At 55.7% G+C, this 12286-nt stretch overlaps 1 protein-coding gene across 1 annotated transcript; it reads right to left on the bottom strand.

Moving 5' to 3' along the window:
- Positions 1-1525: 1525 nt before the first annotated feature.
- PTMS (parathymosin) lies at positions 1526-7444 on the bottom strand. Its single transcript, XM_044385415.3, has 6 exons — positions 7397-7444; positions 5717-6400; positions 2736-2807; positions 2452-2530; positions 2248-2309; positions 1526-2077 (listed from the first exon to the last, which is right to left on the bottom strand). Exons 1-6 carry the CDS (start codon positions 7442-7444, stop codon positions 2027-2029), a joined length of 996 nt encoding a protein of 331 aa, XP_044241350.3. The 3' UTR covers positions 1526-2026.
- Between the last annotated feature and the right edge of the window lie 4842 nt (positions 7445-12286).

Below are 12286 nucleotides of genomic sequence, written 5' to 3'. Positions count from 1 at the left end.
TGAGCTGGGAGGCAGTTCTGCTGCTCCCAGGGCCCTCGCCCCTGTCCTTCTGCCTTCCCTCCACCTTCCCCACTTCCCCTCCCCGTTGCCCCCCCTCCACACCCCAGGGCTTACGGTTTCGCTTCGCAGTGGAAAGTCTGAGGGGGTTGATTCCCAGCAGCATTACCCTCCACCTCTGTGGTGGCGCTCCCCTTGTTTATTTCCTCAGTCCTGGGTGTCCCCGCCGACCCCTCCCCCCTCCCCCACCCTTCTGACTATTCCTCTTCCCGGGGACCTTCTGCGTTCTCTCCAAGCCATTTCTGCCAGGAACGACCTGCTTGCCCACCTCTAAGCTGCAACTCCAGTCCCAACATTAACACTTTCTTCTTGGCAAAGCCCCTCCCTTGGTACTCATCTCCTCGCTCATTCCTTTAACCTCCCAGGACTTTTACTTAGCATGAGGCCAGCCTCCCCACTCATCCCATGGCTCCTTGGGAATAAAGCAGACCTAAAAGATGGTAGGTCTGGGGAGGGGCACTCCAAGTCCCCGGAAAAGAAAAGCTACATTATATTGAGCCTTCACTATATACTAGAGAGACTGTATTGGATACTTTACAAACAGTAACTCATGGACTCTATCCCCCATTGTACAGATGCAGAAACTGAGGTAGGCTCAAAGATTGACCAAGGTCAGCTAGGGAGTATGAAGCCAAAAGGTGTGTCTGTTTGTGTGTCTATAGTCCAGACTCTGGGTGAGTTATGGGTGTCCTCTTGAATGGTGGGGTCAATGAGTCACACACACATTAACACCCCTCCAGTTCAAGACCCCAGTGTAGTCAGCAGCTTCTCCCACTCCAGAGGTTTTGAACTAACAGGGCAAGGGAGATATGGAGAAATCCAGAAATCCTGCATCAGAGATTGAACTCAAGAAAAAGTGACAGAACTAGGGAAGGAAGTCTGACGGAGGGGAACTCTTGCTCCCCACCCCACCCCACCCAGCCAGAGGAGCCCAGCCCAGAGAGGGGGAGCATGGGTGCCAAGAACTTGCACCACACCTGGGAACCACAGGAGGCCCTGGAGTTTTCCCCTAACCAAGTGCTCACTTCCACACTGTCAGGTAGAAGACACATTTGATGCCAGACAGCTCTCACTCCAGGTCCCAGGAGGCTGAGACCCAGACCTCCCAGCCCTCTCCCACTTCAGGGGCGGGACTTCCTGTTTCTGAGGCTGTTTCTTTGCCTGGTTCAGCACAACAGAGCTGGTAGCTTTCCACTGGGCTCAGCAGTGTCTAGACCGGGTATGGGCTAGCAGGGAAGTGTGTGTGTCCCGCTGGGGAGCATCCCCAAGAACCCGAAACGAGAGAAGAAGTTAGTTCTCAAAGAAGCTGCGGGCTCCGTGCCCACCGCTGGAGTGCTGATCTTGTCTTCTTGAGTGGTGGCTGGTAGGAGGGTGCAGCTGCTTTTCTATAGAAGGCAAGGGTCCTGATGGAATGTAATGTCCGCCACCCCACTCCCTCTGCCCCGGGAAAGCAGGAGACAGGTTAAAAACAGAAGCGCGACCGTTTCTTTATTAAATTATACAAAAAGGGGAGGAGAGGGGAGGGGGGGCAGCTGTGGGGCTCGGCCCCAACCCTGGCCCCACCCCGGCCTGGCGCTGTCTGAGAGAAGGGGATCTGAGGGAGACCCAGGGATCAGGCAGGGTAAGGATAGACAGGACATGAGGCTGGGATGCAGAGGTGAGGAAGGAGAGGCTACCAAAGGAGGGGTGGAGGAGGGAGGGAGGGAACAAGGACAGGAAGAGGAGCGACTGGGGACCAGCTGGGGAGCTCAGATGGAGCAGGTCAAGAGGTGGAACAATGGCAGAGTGAGGATAGAAGGGGCAGTGTCCGGAGAGGCGGACACGAGAAAGGCTGGGGACAAAGAGGGTGGCAGCTCTGGGGCAGGGTCCAGAGCCAGGAGCCAGGTGAAGAGTGGCTGCACTCATCTGTTCCCACCCCCACCTCCAGGCCCTGAGGGGCCTTCCCACCCCCAGCCCACTGGCGGGGGGCTCATGCCGACGCCCCATTTTCTGTCTTCTGCCGCTTGGGATCCGCTTCATCCTGTGGAAGGAGAGTTGGGGTAGCTGCAAAATGGGAGAGGGACCTCCCCCTGTCCCGGCCCTGCTCCAGCCCCCGCCCGTGCACCACAGGGATCCAGGTGCAAGTCCAAAGGGCTCCCAGCCCCTGCTGCATCCCTGACAGCCCCTCAGGCCCCACAATCCAGCCCAAACCTCCTCTTCAGCAGCTCTCTTCAGCGCGGGCCCTTCGTCGTCATCATCTTCTTCTTCCTCATCTGAGGAGCCAGAAACGGGTCATTGGGGAAGGGCAGGAAGCTCTGGCACAGACCCCCTGTGGTCGCCCTCAGCCCTGCTTCAGGTCTTCAAACCCACCCTGACTCTGTTCCTTTGAGCCCAGCCGCCCCTGCCCCTCCCCACCTTCTTCTTCCCCTTCATCCTCCTCCTCTCCGTCCTCAGCAGTTTCTTCCTCTTCCTCCTCGGCTCCGTTCTCCTCCTCCTGTGGGGACCCGGAGAGGGGAGAGGAAGCAGTGTCAGGCTGGCCCCGGGTGCCTCGACCACCACCACCGGCAGGGGTGCTGGGAGGGCCGGAAGGATGAGGCAGGGAGGGTGGTAGGGGCCAGAGCGAGGGCAGGACCCAGCCCCCTCCACCCGCAGGTAAGTGGGGGGCAGCTCCGAGGCTCCTCCACCTGACCCCTCCGCACCTCCACCACTTCTTTCTTTCGCTCTTTTCGGCTGGCCTTCTCCTCCACCTTCTCTTTCTTCTCCTTCAGGTCCTGCAAGAGAGAAAGAGGTCACCTTCCTCTCACCACAAATGAGCTGCAGCCGTCCCTCCTGCCCCGCTCTCCCTCTGCAGTGAGCTTAGAGGAGCGTGAGAAGGAAGGAGCTGGCCACAGCAGCTTAGAGGCAGAACAGAGGTCCGCAAGGCCACAAGGGGGCTGGCACCAGACACCTTCCCCGAGACTCAAGGGAGGAGGGAAAGTGATGAAGACAGTGAAGGGGCAGCTGGGCGGAGGCAACCGCTCATCACTCCCACCAAGTTCCCCAAAACCTCACGCTGAAGAGTTCGGCTCAGCAAACCAAATCCCCTCCATCTGCTCTCAGCCCCGATGCCCCACCCCCTCTGGAGGTCCCTCCGCCTTCCTGGCCTGCCCCCTCCCACTGCCTGCCCTGCTCTGCCTTTTGTCTACCTCTAGGGCCTTTTCCTGAGCACACTCTCTCCTGGGCACCCCTCCCAGCCTCCCCCTCGAACTCCTCCAATGCCTTTGTTTCTCTGGCCGTGTGTCCCCCCACTCCTCAGGCTCCTACGTGGCCAAACACGACAGGAACAGGGACAGCACCCCAGCATGATGCACACCTACTCCAAACCAGTTCCAGTAGTTTCTTCCTCCCTACGCCCAGCGGGTGGTGTGCCCGCAGGGTGCGCTCTGGTGTGGTGGAAGGGCAGAAGTAACCATTTCCGGGGGGAATGTCGGTAAAGGAGGATAAAGGAAACGTGGAAGGGAGAGGGTACTGGACATGGTAGTTGGAGAGAGACAAACAAGGTCTGCGTCTGGGCTGATGAGACTGTAGATGGAGAAGATACCTGTCTGCAGTACCCTCCCTCCTTCACCCCAGGAGCCCAGCAGGCACACCTTGAACGTCCCATTCTGCTGCGGCAGATGGAGATGCTCCCGGGTCCCTTCTCTCTGGACATCACACGGGCTCTTCCAATTTAGATTCCAGTCCTCTCCCCCCCCCCCAACTGCCCATGGCGGGCACCGATCAACTGTGGCTGTCCCTGTGTGATCTGATCTGGTGTTGGCGTACAACTCTGTGTATCTGATTCCATGTGGATGGAAGTTTTCTGTGCGAGTAGATCACCCTGGAGGGTGTGTCCTTTCTGGACCAGGATCAGGGACAGCAGTAGGGGTTGGTGCAGAATGGTTGACCTGGAGGGACACTCAATTCCCTTCTCCCTTTAAGAGGTACACAGGACACCAGACCCTCTCACTCCAGCTCGGTTTCTTCATGCCACTTCCCTGTCCTCGTTTCTTTGCCACATGGTCGATAGGGCATTTCTATTACCTGGTGGGCTTTCCCCTGCATCCTGAGCCTGGAAAGCCAGGGGCTACTTGGCTTCTCTCTGGGGGCCCCAGCACCAGGTCTGTGCTGCCCTGGCCTGAGTTTCCCATCTGGGCTGATAGAGAGAGGGAGGGAGAATTAGAGGGAGGGAGGGAGGGAGACTACCAGAGACCAAAGTCCAAGGGGCCGGCCCCTCTCCTCCCCTGTCCTGTCCTTCTGGTCACTGTCCTTCCATGATCCCTGTTCCAGGAGGGTATGTGACCTAGGTCTTGTGCTAAGCAGCTCTCTGGCCTCATTTACTCAACACAGGCACACACGCTGACACAGGCTGACACCGATTCACACACAGAGCTACAGAGGAGCGCCCACGAGATCCGGAGACACATTGCCCGGTGTTTGGGCATTCTGGCACACACTCCTGAGACAGCACAAGAGCGCAATGGAGCCACTCGGCACTCACAAAGCAGCAACATGGCTCCAGAACATCTACGTCTCCACATGCACACATGTAACTGACACGGGCAGTCCCACACACTCGCTGGATTTCAGACATACAAAGACACCTACTCAGAGAAGTCACATGCCACCGCACAGCCCACCGGAGGGCCCCATGGCACACCTTATCAGCTCTCAAACATAGCCCCTCTCTGCCACTGCCTTTAATCCCATGGGTTGCCCCCTTTCACTTCGGGGGGCCTCCAGGAGACCTCTGCGACCTCCTCAACAACCAACCCCACCCTCCCCCAAAGTCGGGCTCCCAGCCCCCAAACGCTGGCCGAATTAATTTCCCAAAGCGACACTCAGCAGGTTCCCTAGGGAAATTAGAGGAAGGCTGGAAGAGAGGCAAGGGCAAAGGGATGGGGCCAGGGAAGGGAGCCGATGAGAGCAAGGACGGCTCGATGCAATGCCATGCAACGCTGAGCTTCAGCTTTCTCGAAGGCTATTCCCGCCCCCCTTCATGATTTTTAGGAATCCAAGACTCTTTAAGTGTGTGTGTTGCGGGGGGAGGGGGAGAGGCTGGAGGGGGCTATGGAGAGAAAAGAGAGCTTAAGGCCAGTGGGGGAAGAAATGGATACAGACGGAAGGAAAGGAGAGGAGAAAACGGGCAGAGGCAGTAGCCGACGGAGGAGAGAAGCAAGAGGCGGTCGGGCCTCGAGGGGAGGGGCCCGAGAGCAGCAGCCTCCCGGGAGAGTCCTGTTTACTCTGGAGGATCTCAAACCGCTTAAGAGGAAAGGTGAGGTCAGACTGGAAGGAGAGACGGGGAAACGGGGCGCGGAGAGAGGCAGCGGGGGAGGGGCACGGTAAAGTGAGCCGCGGCGCGCTCCGACGGGAAGCGGACGGGGCAGAGGCGCGCGGGCCGGAGCCGGAGAGGGGTGGGGACGGCGACGGGGGCCGGGCGCGGGCCGAACGGCGAGGCCGGAGCCGCGGCGCGCAGCCTCAGGAAGCTAGAGGGCGCTGGCGGGAGCCGCGCGAAGCGGGTTAGGCAGCGCCGGGCAGGGGAGCGGGGGGGAGGGCGGAGTGGGGTCCGCCGGGACCCGGCGCCAGGGCAGCGTGGGGCCGTCGGGGGCGGCGTGGGGCGCAAGACCGCGCGGAGCCCGGGGGTCGCCGTCCCCGCCCGTACCTTGGCGCTCAACTCGGCCGCTGCCTCCACGCTCTTCTCCGACATGGTGCCGGGGCCGGGGCCGAGGCTGGCGGGGAGCCGGGGTCCCGGGGCCGGGACGGAGGGGCCCTGGACGGCGGAGGGTGGCCGCGGCCGGAATCTAGCGCGGTGGCGGCGGCGGCGGCGGCAGCAGCAGCGGCGGCCGCTCAGCAAGCTGGGTCTCTGGAAGAGGCGGCAGAGGCGCGCGGGGTGGGGCGGGGGTGGGTCTGGAGCGGAGACCCGCAGGGCTGCGGCCGTCCGGAGGGCGGGCGGAAGGGCGGTGCGGGCGGTGGCCGGCGCGCTCCGGCCGCGGTCGCTCGGTCCTCGGCTCGCCGCCCCCGCACCAGCAGAGCTGCCGCCGACCAGCCGCTGCCGCCCCCGGGCAGGGAACCCGCTTATAAAGGCGGCGCTGCCCGACGGGAGGGGCTTCCCAGGGGTGGGGCTGGCGGGAGCGGGGAGGAGAGGAGAGGGGAGGGGGATGAAAGCGGAGGTTGGCGAGGTGGGGATAGGAGGATGAAAGCGAGGGGAGGGAGCGCGCGAGAGGCGGGAGGGAGGACAGGACCAGGAGGGGGAAATGGAGAGACTGACGGTCGCGGAGAAAGGAGTAGGGCGAGGAGGTGGGAAGGGGTGGGGTTCCTGCGGGGAGGGACCTCTCCGAATCCCGACCTACTGCCTGCGAAAGTGGAGTCTGTCTTTTGGGGGCGGACTGGAGGGATGGCCAGAATCCTACTGACCCTCCCCCGCCACCCCCCAAGAAACCCTGAGATTTTGCCGAGGGATGGGGTGGGAGAAGCAGATGGAAAGGCCGGGCAGGTATTTGAGAAACTAAAAGCTTAAAGAAGAGGAAGAGGGTGGCGGAGCTACTTCCACATCACGCTGGCTTTCCCCTCTCCTCTGGCATCTCCTTTCTCTGGGGGGCCTCAAGAGGGGATGGGAGGGCCAAAAGGGCAGCCCACCCTCTGTCTTGCCGGAGGCTGACTTTTGTGAACCCCGCTGGGTTCCTCCCTTCCTGGATCTTTCTGGAGATCTAGAGGAGTCAGAGGCCCTCCAGGCTCCTTCCTTCTCTAACATCTTGGACCGCTCTTACTCGCCCATCTCATCTCACTTGGCTTTGCCTGGTCTTTTTCTCTTCATCCCTGCTTGTTCATCTGTACCCAGACCCCTCCCTCACAACCATTTATCCCTCACATCTCTCATTCTTCCGTTGCCTCTTCTCCACTTCTCATTCCCCTCTTCTACCCTTCCATCTCAGATCTCCTTCCCCTCTGTCCTGGACCACACTGTTCCTGTCTCAGACAGACTCTGGCCCTATACCCTTCGCTGATTTCCCCCAACTCCTTTCTTCAGGTCCTGACTGATCTACATTTCCCCTCTCTTTGCTTTTCTCTTTCCTCTGCTGCCATCTTCCCAGCCTTTCTGGATTGTATTTGCCTCCTTCGCAAGGGGTTCAGGTCTGGAGTTCCAGCCCCACCCTGTTCGACTCATCCTCAGTTCCTGGCCTGCAGTCTCAGTATCTTTGGATCATTTTGAGAAGCTTGGGGGTTTCAGGAGCTGGGTGTATTAACGGTCAGGAAGGTGGATGGAGTGGAAGGCTAGGGTTTGAAAAAGATATTCTAGGTGTGTATGCACTCCCATATTTGTCTATCATTATCATTGTCTTACCATTTTTATTTTCTTAATAAGAGAGTCACACTGATCAATCATCATCATTTGGTATCTGAGTGCTTAAATATACCATCTTTTGGTCCTATGGTGTACACACCTCCCAATTTCTCTTTCTGACTCTTCCTATCAGTTTCTCAGTCTCCATCTCCTCAAAAATCTTGGAGCCCCACCCAGCTTTTTCCTTGCCGGACTCTGATCATCTTTCTCTGAGATCTTTCCATCTCTATCTCAATCTGTTTCTCTGACTCACTCACTGATGTCTTTAGCGATCTCTGACCCTCTCCATCTCTGTACTCTCCTGCTTCATTTCTCTCCCTCTCCCCTCTCCTTTACCCCCCACCCAGTCTCCCTGTCTCGCTCCCTCCCGTCACTCTTTCCTTTCCCTCCCACCCTCCTTTCCTCTTCCCCTTCACCACCTCCGAGCCCCGCCCGCCGTCTCGGATACCCTGCTGGGCTCTTACCCTGTTGCCCTGGTAACCGCCCCCCACTCCGGTCACCTCCACTCCCCTCCCCCCTCCAATCACCGCCACCAACAACCTCCATCCACCTTCCTCCTATTTTTCCTGAGAGCCAATAGAAACCCTGTTGCCAGGTGGAATGCTCATTTGAATCAGCCAATCCAGGAGTCTAACTGCTTGCCCTGCCTTATATGGGGATTTGAGGAGGGCCACTCCCCCCACTCCAGCCCCACAGGGGACCAGCCCCTCCACTGTCCTTTCTCCCCGCCCTGGAGAGAGCCTGGGACCCTCCCTGTCACCCTCGTATAAGGGCTTGGCCTCCCATTTCTCTAACTGGGACCACCGGGGTTAGTGCGGGGAGTGGGCCGGACTGTGGGCTGGGCCTCTGGGTTGGGGGTGGGAATGAGGTGTGATTAGGAAGGGGAGGCGGAGGGAGCCGGGAATTTTGCCCAGGGAGGGGTGTCTGGGAGCGGAGGCAGCTGCAGTGGAAAATTCCAGGGAGATGGAGAGGCAGAGAATGGGAATCCTGCCCCAAGGCCCAAGGGAGTGCCTTGAGAATCTAAGAGTTTGGACACTAGGGTCCCCAGGGACCACAGGAAAAAGATCCAGGAAGCAGAAGGCCTGGATCTAATTCCCTTCCTGCACGGGAGAAGCATCTCTTACCCTTTCCTGTCTGGTTGGACAGCAGAACCGGCCTCCTGACGTCTTAGCTTCATGAGAAAGAAGCTAGAAGTGGAACTCAGGATGAATTTGGAACAAGTAGGATGCTGAAAGCCTAACCCCGTAGTCCTTAGGGTTAGTCTCTGGGTCTCTGGGGCCAGCGGTGTTAAATGATGCCAGCTTGTGTTTGCTCTTTCCAGAGAACTACTTCTGGAGACCTTGTAGAGGCTTGCCTATTCCTAGAGTTCCGTTACTCCTCAGTCCAACTGAGAATTTCTCCCACTAGTTGAATGGGGAAACCTGGTGCTTCTTACACATTTTCTGGAGGCGGGAAAAAGGAAGCCAGGTGAGAACAAGGGAGACATGAGCCCCCTGGAAACCCTGGCTGCTGGCCTGACATCCTAGAGATTTACCTCGATACTATGTGAAAGGTGATCAAGTCTAACTATTGCCATCTCATTCTTAAGTGAATTCTTCCTTGTCCCCACCTTCCTGAGTTTTTTCAGCTTGCCTGTTGATCTGATAAGTTAAGTGCTAAGGAAGTCCTGGTGATCCTCGGAGGCATTAGAGGACAGACAACTGAAAGTTGAACCTTCCCACTCCTCACTGTACTTTTTTATCCCCATTCCACTTCCAGTATAACTCTTTTTTTTTTTTAAGATTTTATTTATTTATTTGACAGAGAGAAACGGAAAACAAGCAGGGGGAGTAGGAGAGGAAGAAGCAGGCTCCCAGCGGAAGAGCCTGATGTGGGGCTCGATCCCATAACGCTGGGATCACTCCCTGAGCCCAAGGCAGACACTTAGCTTAACGACTGAGCCACCCAGGCGCCCCCCAGTATAACTCATTTTCTATTCCCCTTTTTTACTTTTCCTTTTTTTTTTTTTTTTTTTAATCTTTTCAAAACTCACGTCAGGGGAGAGGAGAGGGACTCCTAGAGAGAGACCTAAACCAGCCTAGGTTTGATCCTGTTTCTGTTTGCTGCCTGCAGGAGTGTGTCTGAAGAAAGCCTCTTCCCAACACTGGGGCACATCCATCAGGAGCACTGCCCGTCACATTGTATCCATCATCACATTCCACAAGCTTTTAAGTAGAGGTAAACTTTTTTCATTCTAGGTTTTCTTTTTGCCTCTTCACCAAGCTTGAACTCTTGCACTTCAGCAAACTTAGGGAGCTCCTCCTCCGTGTCTGACACTGTGCTGTGCATGGAGACACGAAGCTGAAAAAGAGATGGTCCCTGCCCTCAAGGAATAGATGGGAAGAGCTCAACGTACAGCCTGAAAAGGGACATGCAGGGGCGCCTGGGTGGCTCAGATGGTTAAGCGTGCCTGCCTTCGGCTCAGGTCATGATTCCAGGGTCCTGGGATAGAGCCCTACATCGGGCTCCCTGCTCAGCGGGGAGCCTGCTTCTCCCTCTCCCTCTGCCTCTGCGGCTCTCCCTGCATATGCGCTCTCTCTCTCTCTCTCTCTCTCAAATAAATAAAATCTTTTTAAAATAAAAAAAAAAAATCTTTGAAAAGGGATGTACATCCAGCACTCTTTCCACTAGGCAGACAGCACACTATCTCCATGGGTACACTTTTCTAGAATGCCTCCCGGATCTCTCCTGGTTTTATAAATCCGTATCCATTGTTCCCAACTCAGAACAGCCTCCCTTCTTTCCCCCACCTTTACTGATTGTCTCCTTCTCCTGTGCCTAATACCTAGAATGATGCTAGGCACCAAAGAGGAAGAGCTCAATAAGTCATTGACTTCCTAGCCCTGACACACACCATTTTGGCCTCATTCTCAGAGCCCTCTCAGCCTTCTTTATTTGAGTAGGCCTCTCTCTGACTTGGGATCTTCTAACTGCTGATGTCCTGGTGGCCACTGTCTTTTACGCTGTCATCATCACAACCAAAAGTTGTGTGGCTTTCCTACTTCCCTGTGCATCTTGTCCCCAGCACAAAGAATTGGTTTTACCATCCTACGTCTCCTCCAGATTTTCTGATTGGCTTTGTAATTCTCCACATCCTCTTCCTGACCTCCTTCACTTTTAGACCGAGCCTAGTTGCCGCTGCCCAACCCTCTACAGCCCTCCTTGCAGTGTCTCCTCCTTGCATACTCTTTTCAGAAAGCTTTCACAGGCCTTCAGAAAAGTCTGGAAGGAAGATCACATTTATAGATGATTTCTGCCTCTGCCCATGAAATTTACTGTGATGATGGAAGTGTTCTATATCTGCACCTTCCAGTACAGTGGCTACTAGCCACGTGTGGTTACTGAACCCTTGAAACGTGTTTAGTGCAGCTAAGGAACTGCATTTCTTAATGTTATTTAATGTTAATTAAATTTAAATAGCCACATGTGGCTAGTGGCTACCACATTGGACAGCACCACTTTAGGCCTCAGCTTTAAACGGTCTTTTTTCCACCTTCCTGGCCTTCTCCACCCCTAGTGTTCGGTGGGTAGAATGGCGAGATCAACTCTGGCTGCCATGTTGAAGGTCACCTGGGCCACTGTGGTCAAATACGTTATCGTAGGTGCAAGTCTGTTCCGGGTTCCCACACTTTTACAGGTTAAACAGACCATGTGCCTGAGGCAGAGGACAGAGAGTAGAAATGAAAAGGCTAGCGGAAATGTTACCTTACCAGAAGTGACAGCTAGAGACTCCTTTTGCCCAGAGGGTAAAAGACTGAGGGAGGACTCAGGAACCAGGAGGAGGCAATGACAGAGCTGCCTGAACCCTTCCAGGTGACTCCAGTCTCAGAGGTCCTGTTCTTACCCTTCACAGTCTCCCTTAGACAGTCCACATGGACTTCCCTGGCTTGGGTCCCACCTTCCTCAGAAACCTGCAAGACCCGTGACTCGCAACCCTCTACATTTAGCACTGCGACTCCTTCCCTTCTGGTCATCAATCCCTCGACCGTCTGGAGCTCCTCAAACCCCACAGGAGCCACCTGAGATCCTGCTGCTTTCTAGTTCGGTTACAGGCACTGTCCTCCACCCATTCATTCCTGCCCTGGGGGTCACCCAAGACCACCTTTTCTTTCCCTCCCCAGCTCCTCCTCTAAACATTCCTTGAGTGCCTCCCCTTCTCTCCAAACTCAGTCCTGTCTCTGCTCCACAGGTCGACATCTCGTGCTGTCTTTCTTTCTTTCTTTTTTTTTACGTGCTGACTTTAAACTTATTAGGGTTTTCAACCAGGATTTAAGAATTTGTGTGTGTCTTCGGCCCTTACCTCCCTACCTGGCATGTGGTGGAAGGTCAAAATGTTTCCTGAAAGACACAAACTGACTTTCTACCTAAGATACCAATCAACTAAAAAATAAAAATAAAATTAAATACAAACAGACTGTTGTCATTTCCCTACATAAAACCTTTTGATGGCCTCCCCAGGCCTATAGGATGAAGTCTAGAAGCAAACAGGGCCCTTCAAGTTCTGGTCCCTTTGAGCCTAACCTATGTACCCTTATCTCTCAGCACTGTTCCCTCAAAAGTTTTGCTTCGTCAATGTTTTTACTCCTTACAATTCTTCCCAAATGCAGCATACCTCTGTGCCTTTGCACTGATCACATTTCCTGCTCGGAATGCTCTCCTGGCTTCCCCATCCTAGCCCCCAAGTCACTCCCTCCCTCTTCTGAACCACTTTTGCCCTTTTAATATACATCTTTCTACTGCAGCCTTCATCATAGGATTAAAATTGATTCCATGTTGTCCGCCCTCACTAGGCTGTGAAACTGCTGGGCCAGAGACCACATCTTCCTTGTCTTTTTATCCTCAGCACCTAGC

This window comes from Ursus arctos, unplaced genomic scaffold (genome assembly GCF_023065955.2).
Source record: "Ursus arctos isolate Adak ecotype North America unplaced genomic scaffold, UrsArc2.0 scaffold_26, whole genome shotgun sequence".
NCBI classification, from domain to species: domain Eukaryota; kingdom Metazoa; phylum Chordata; class Mammalia; order Carnivora; family Ursidae; genus Ursus; species Ursus arctos.
This window is presented reverse-complemented; position numbering and strand designations above follow the sequence as displayed.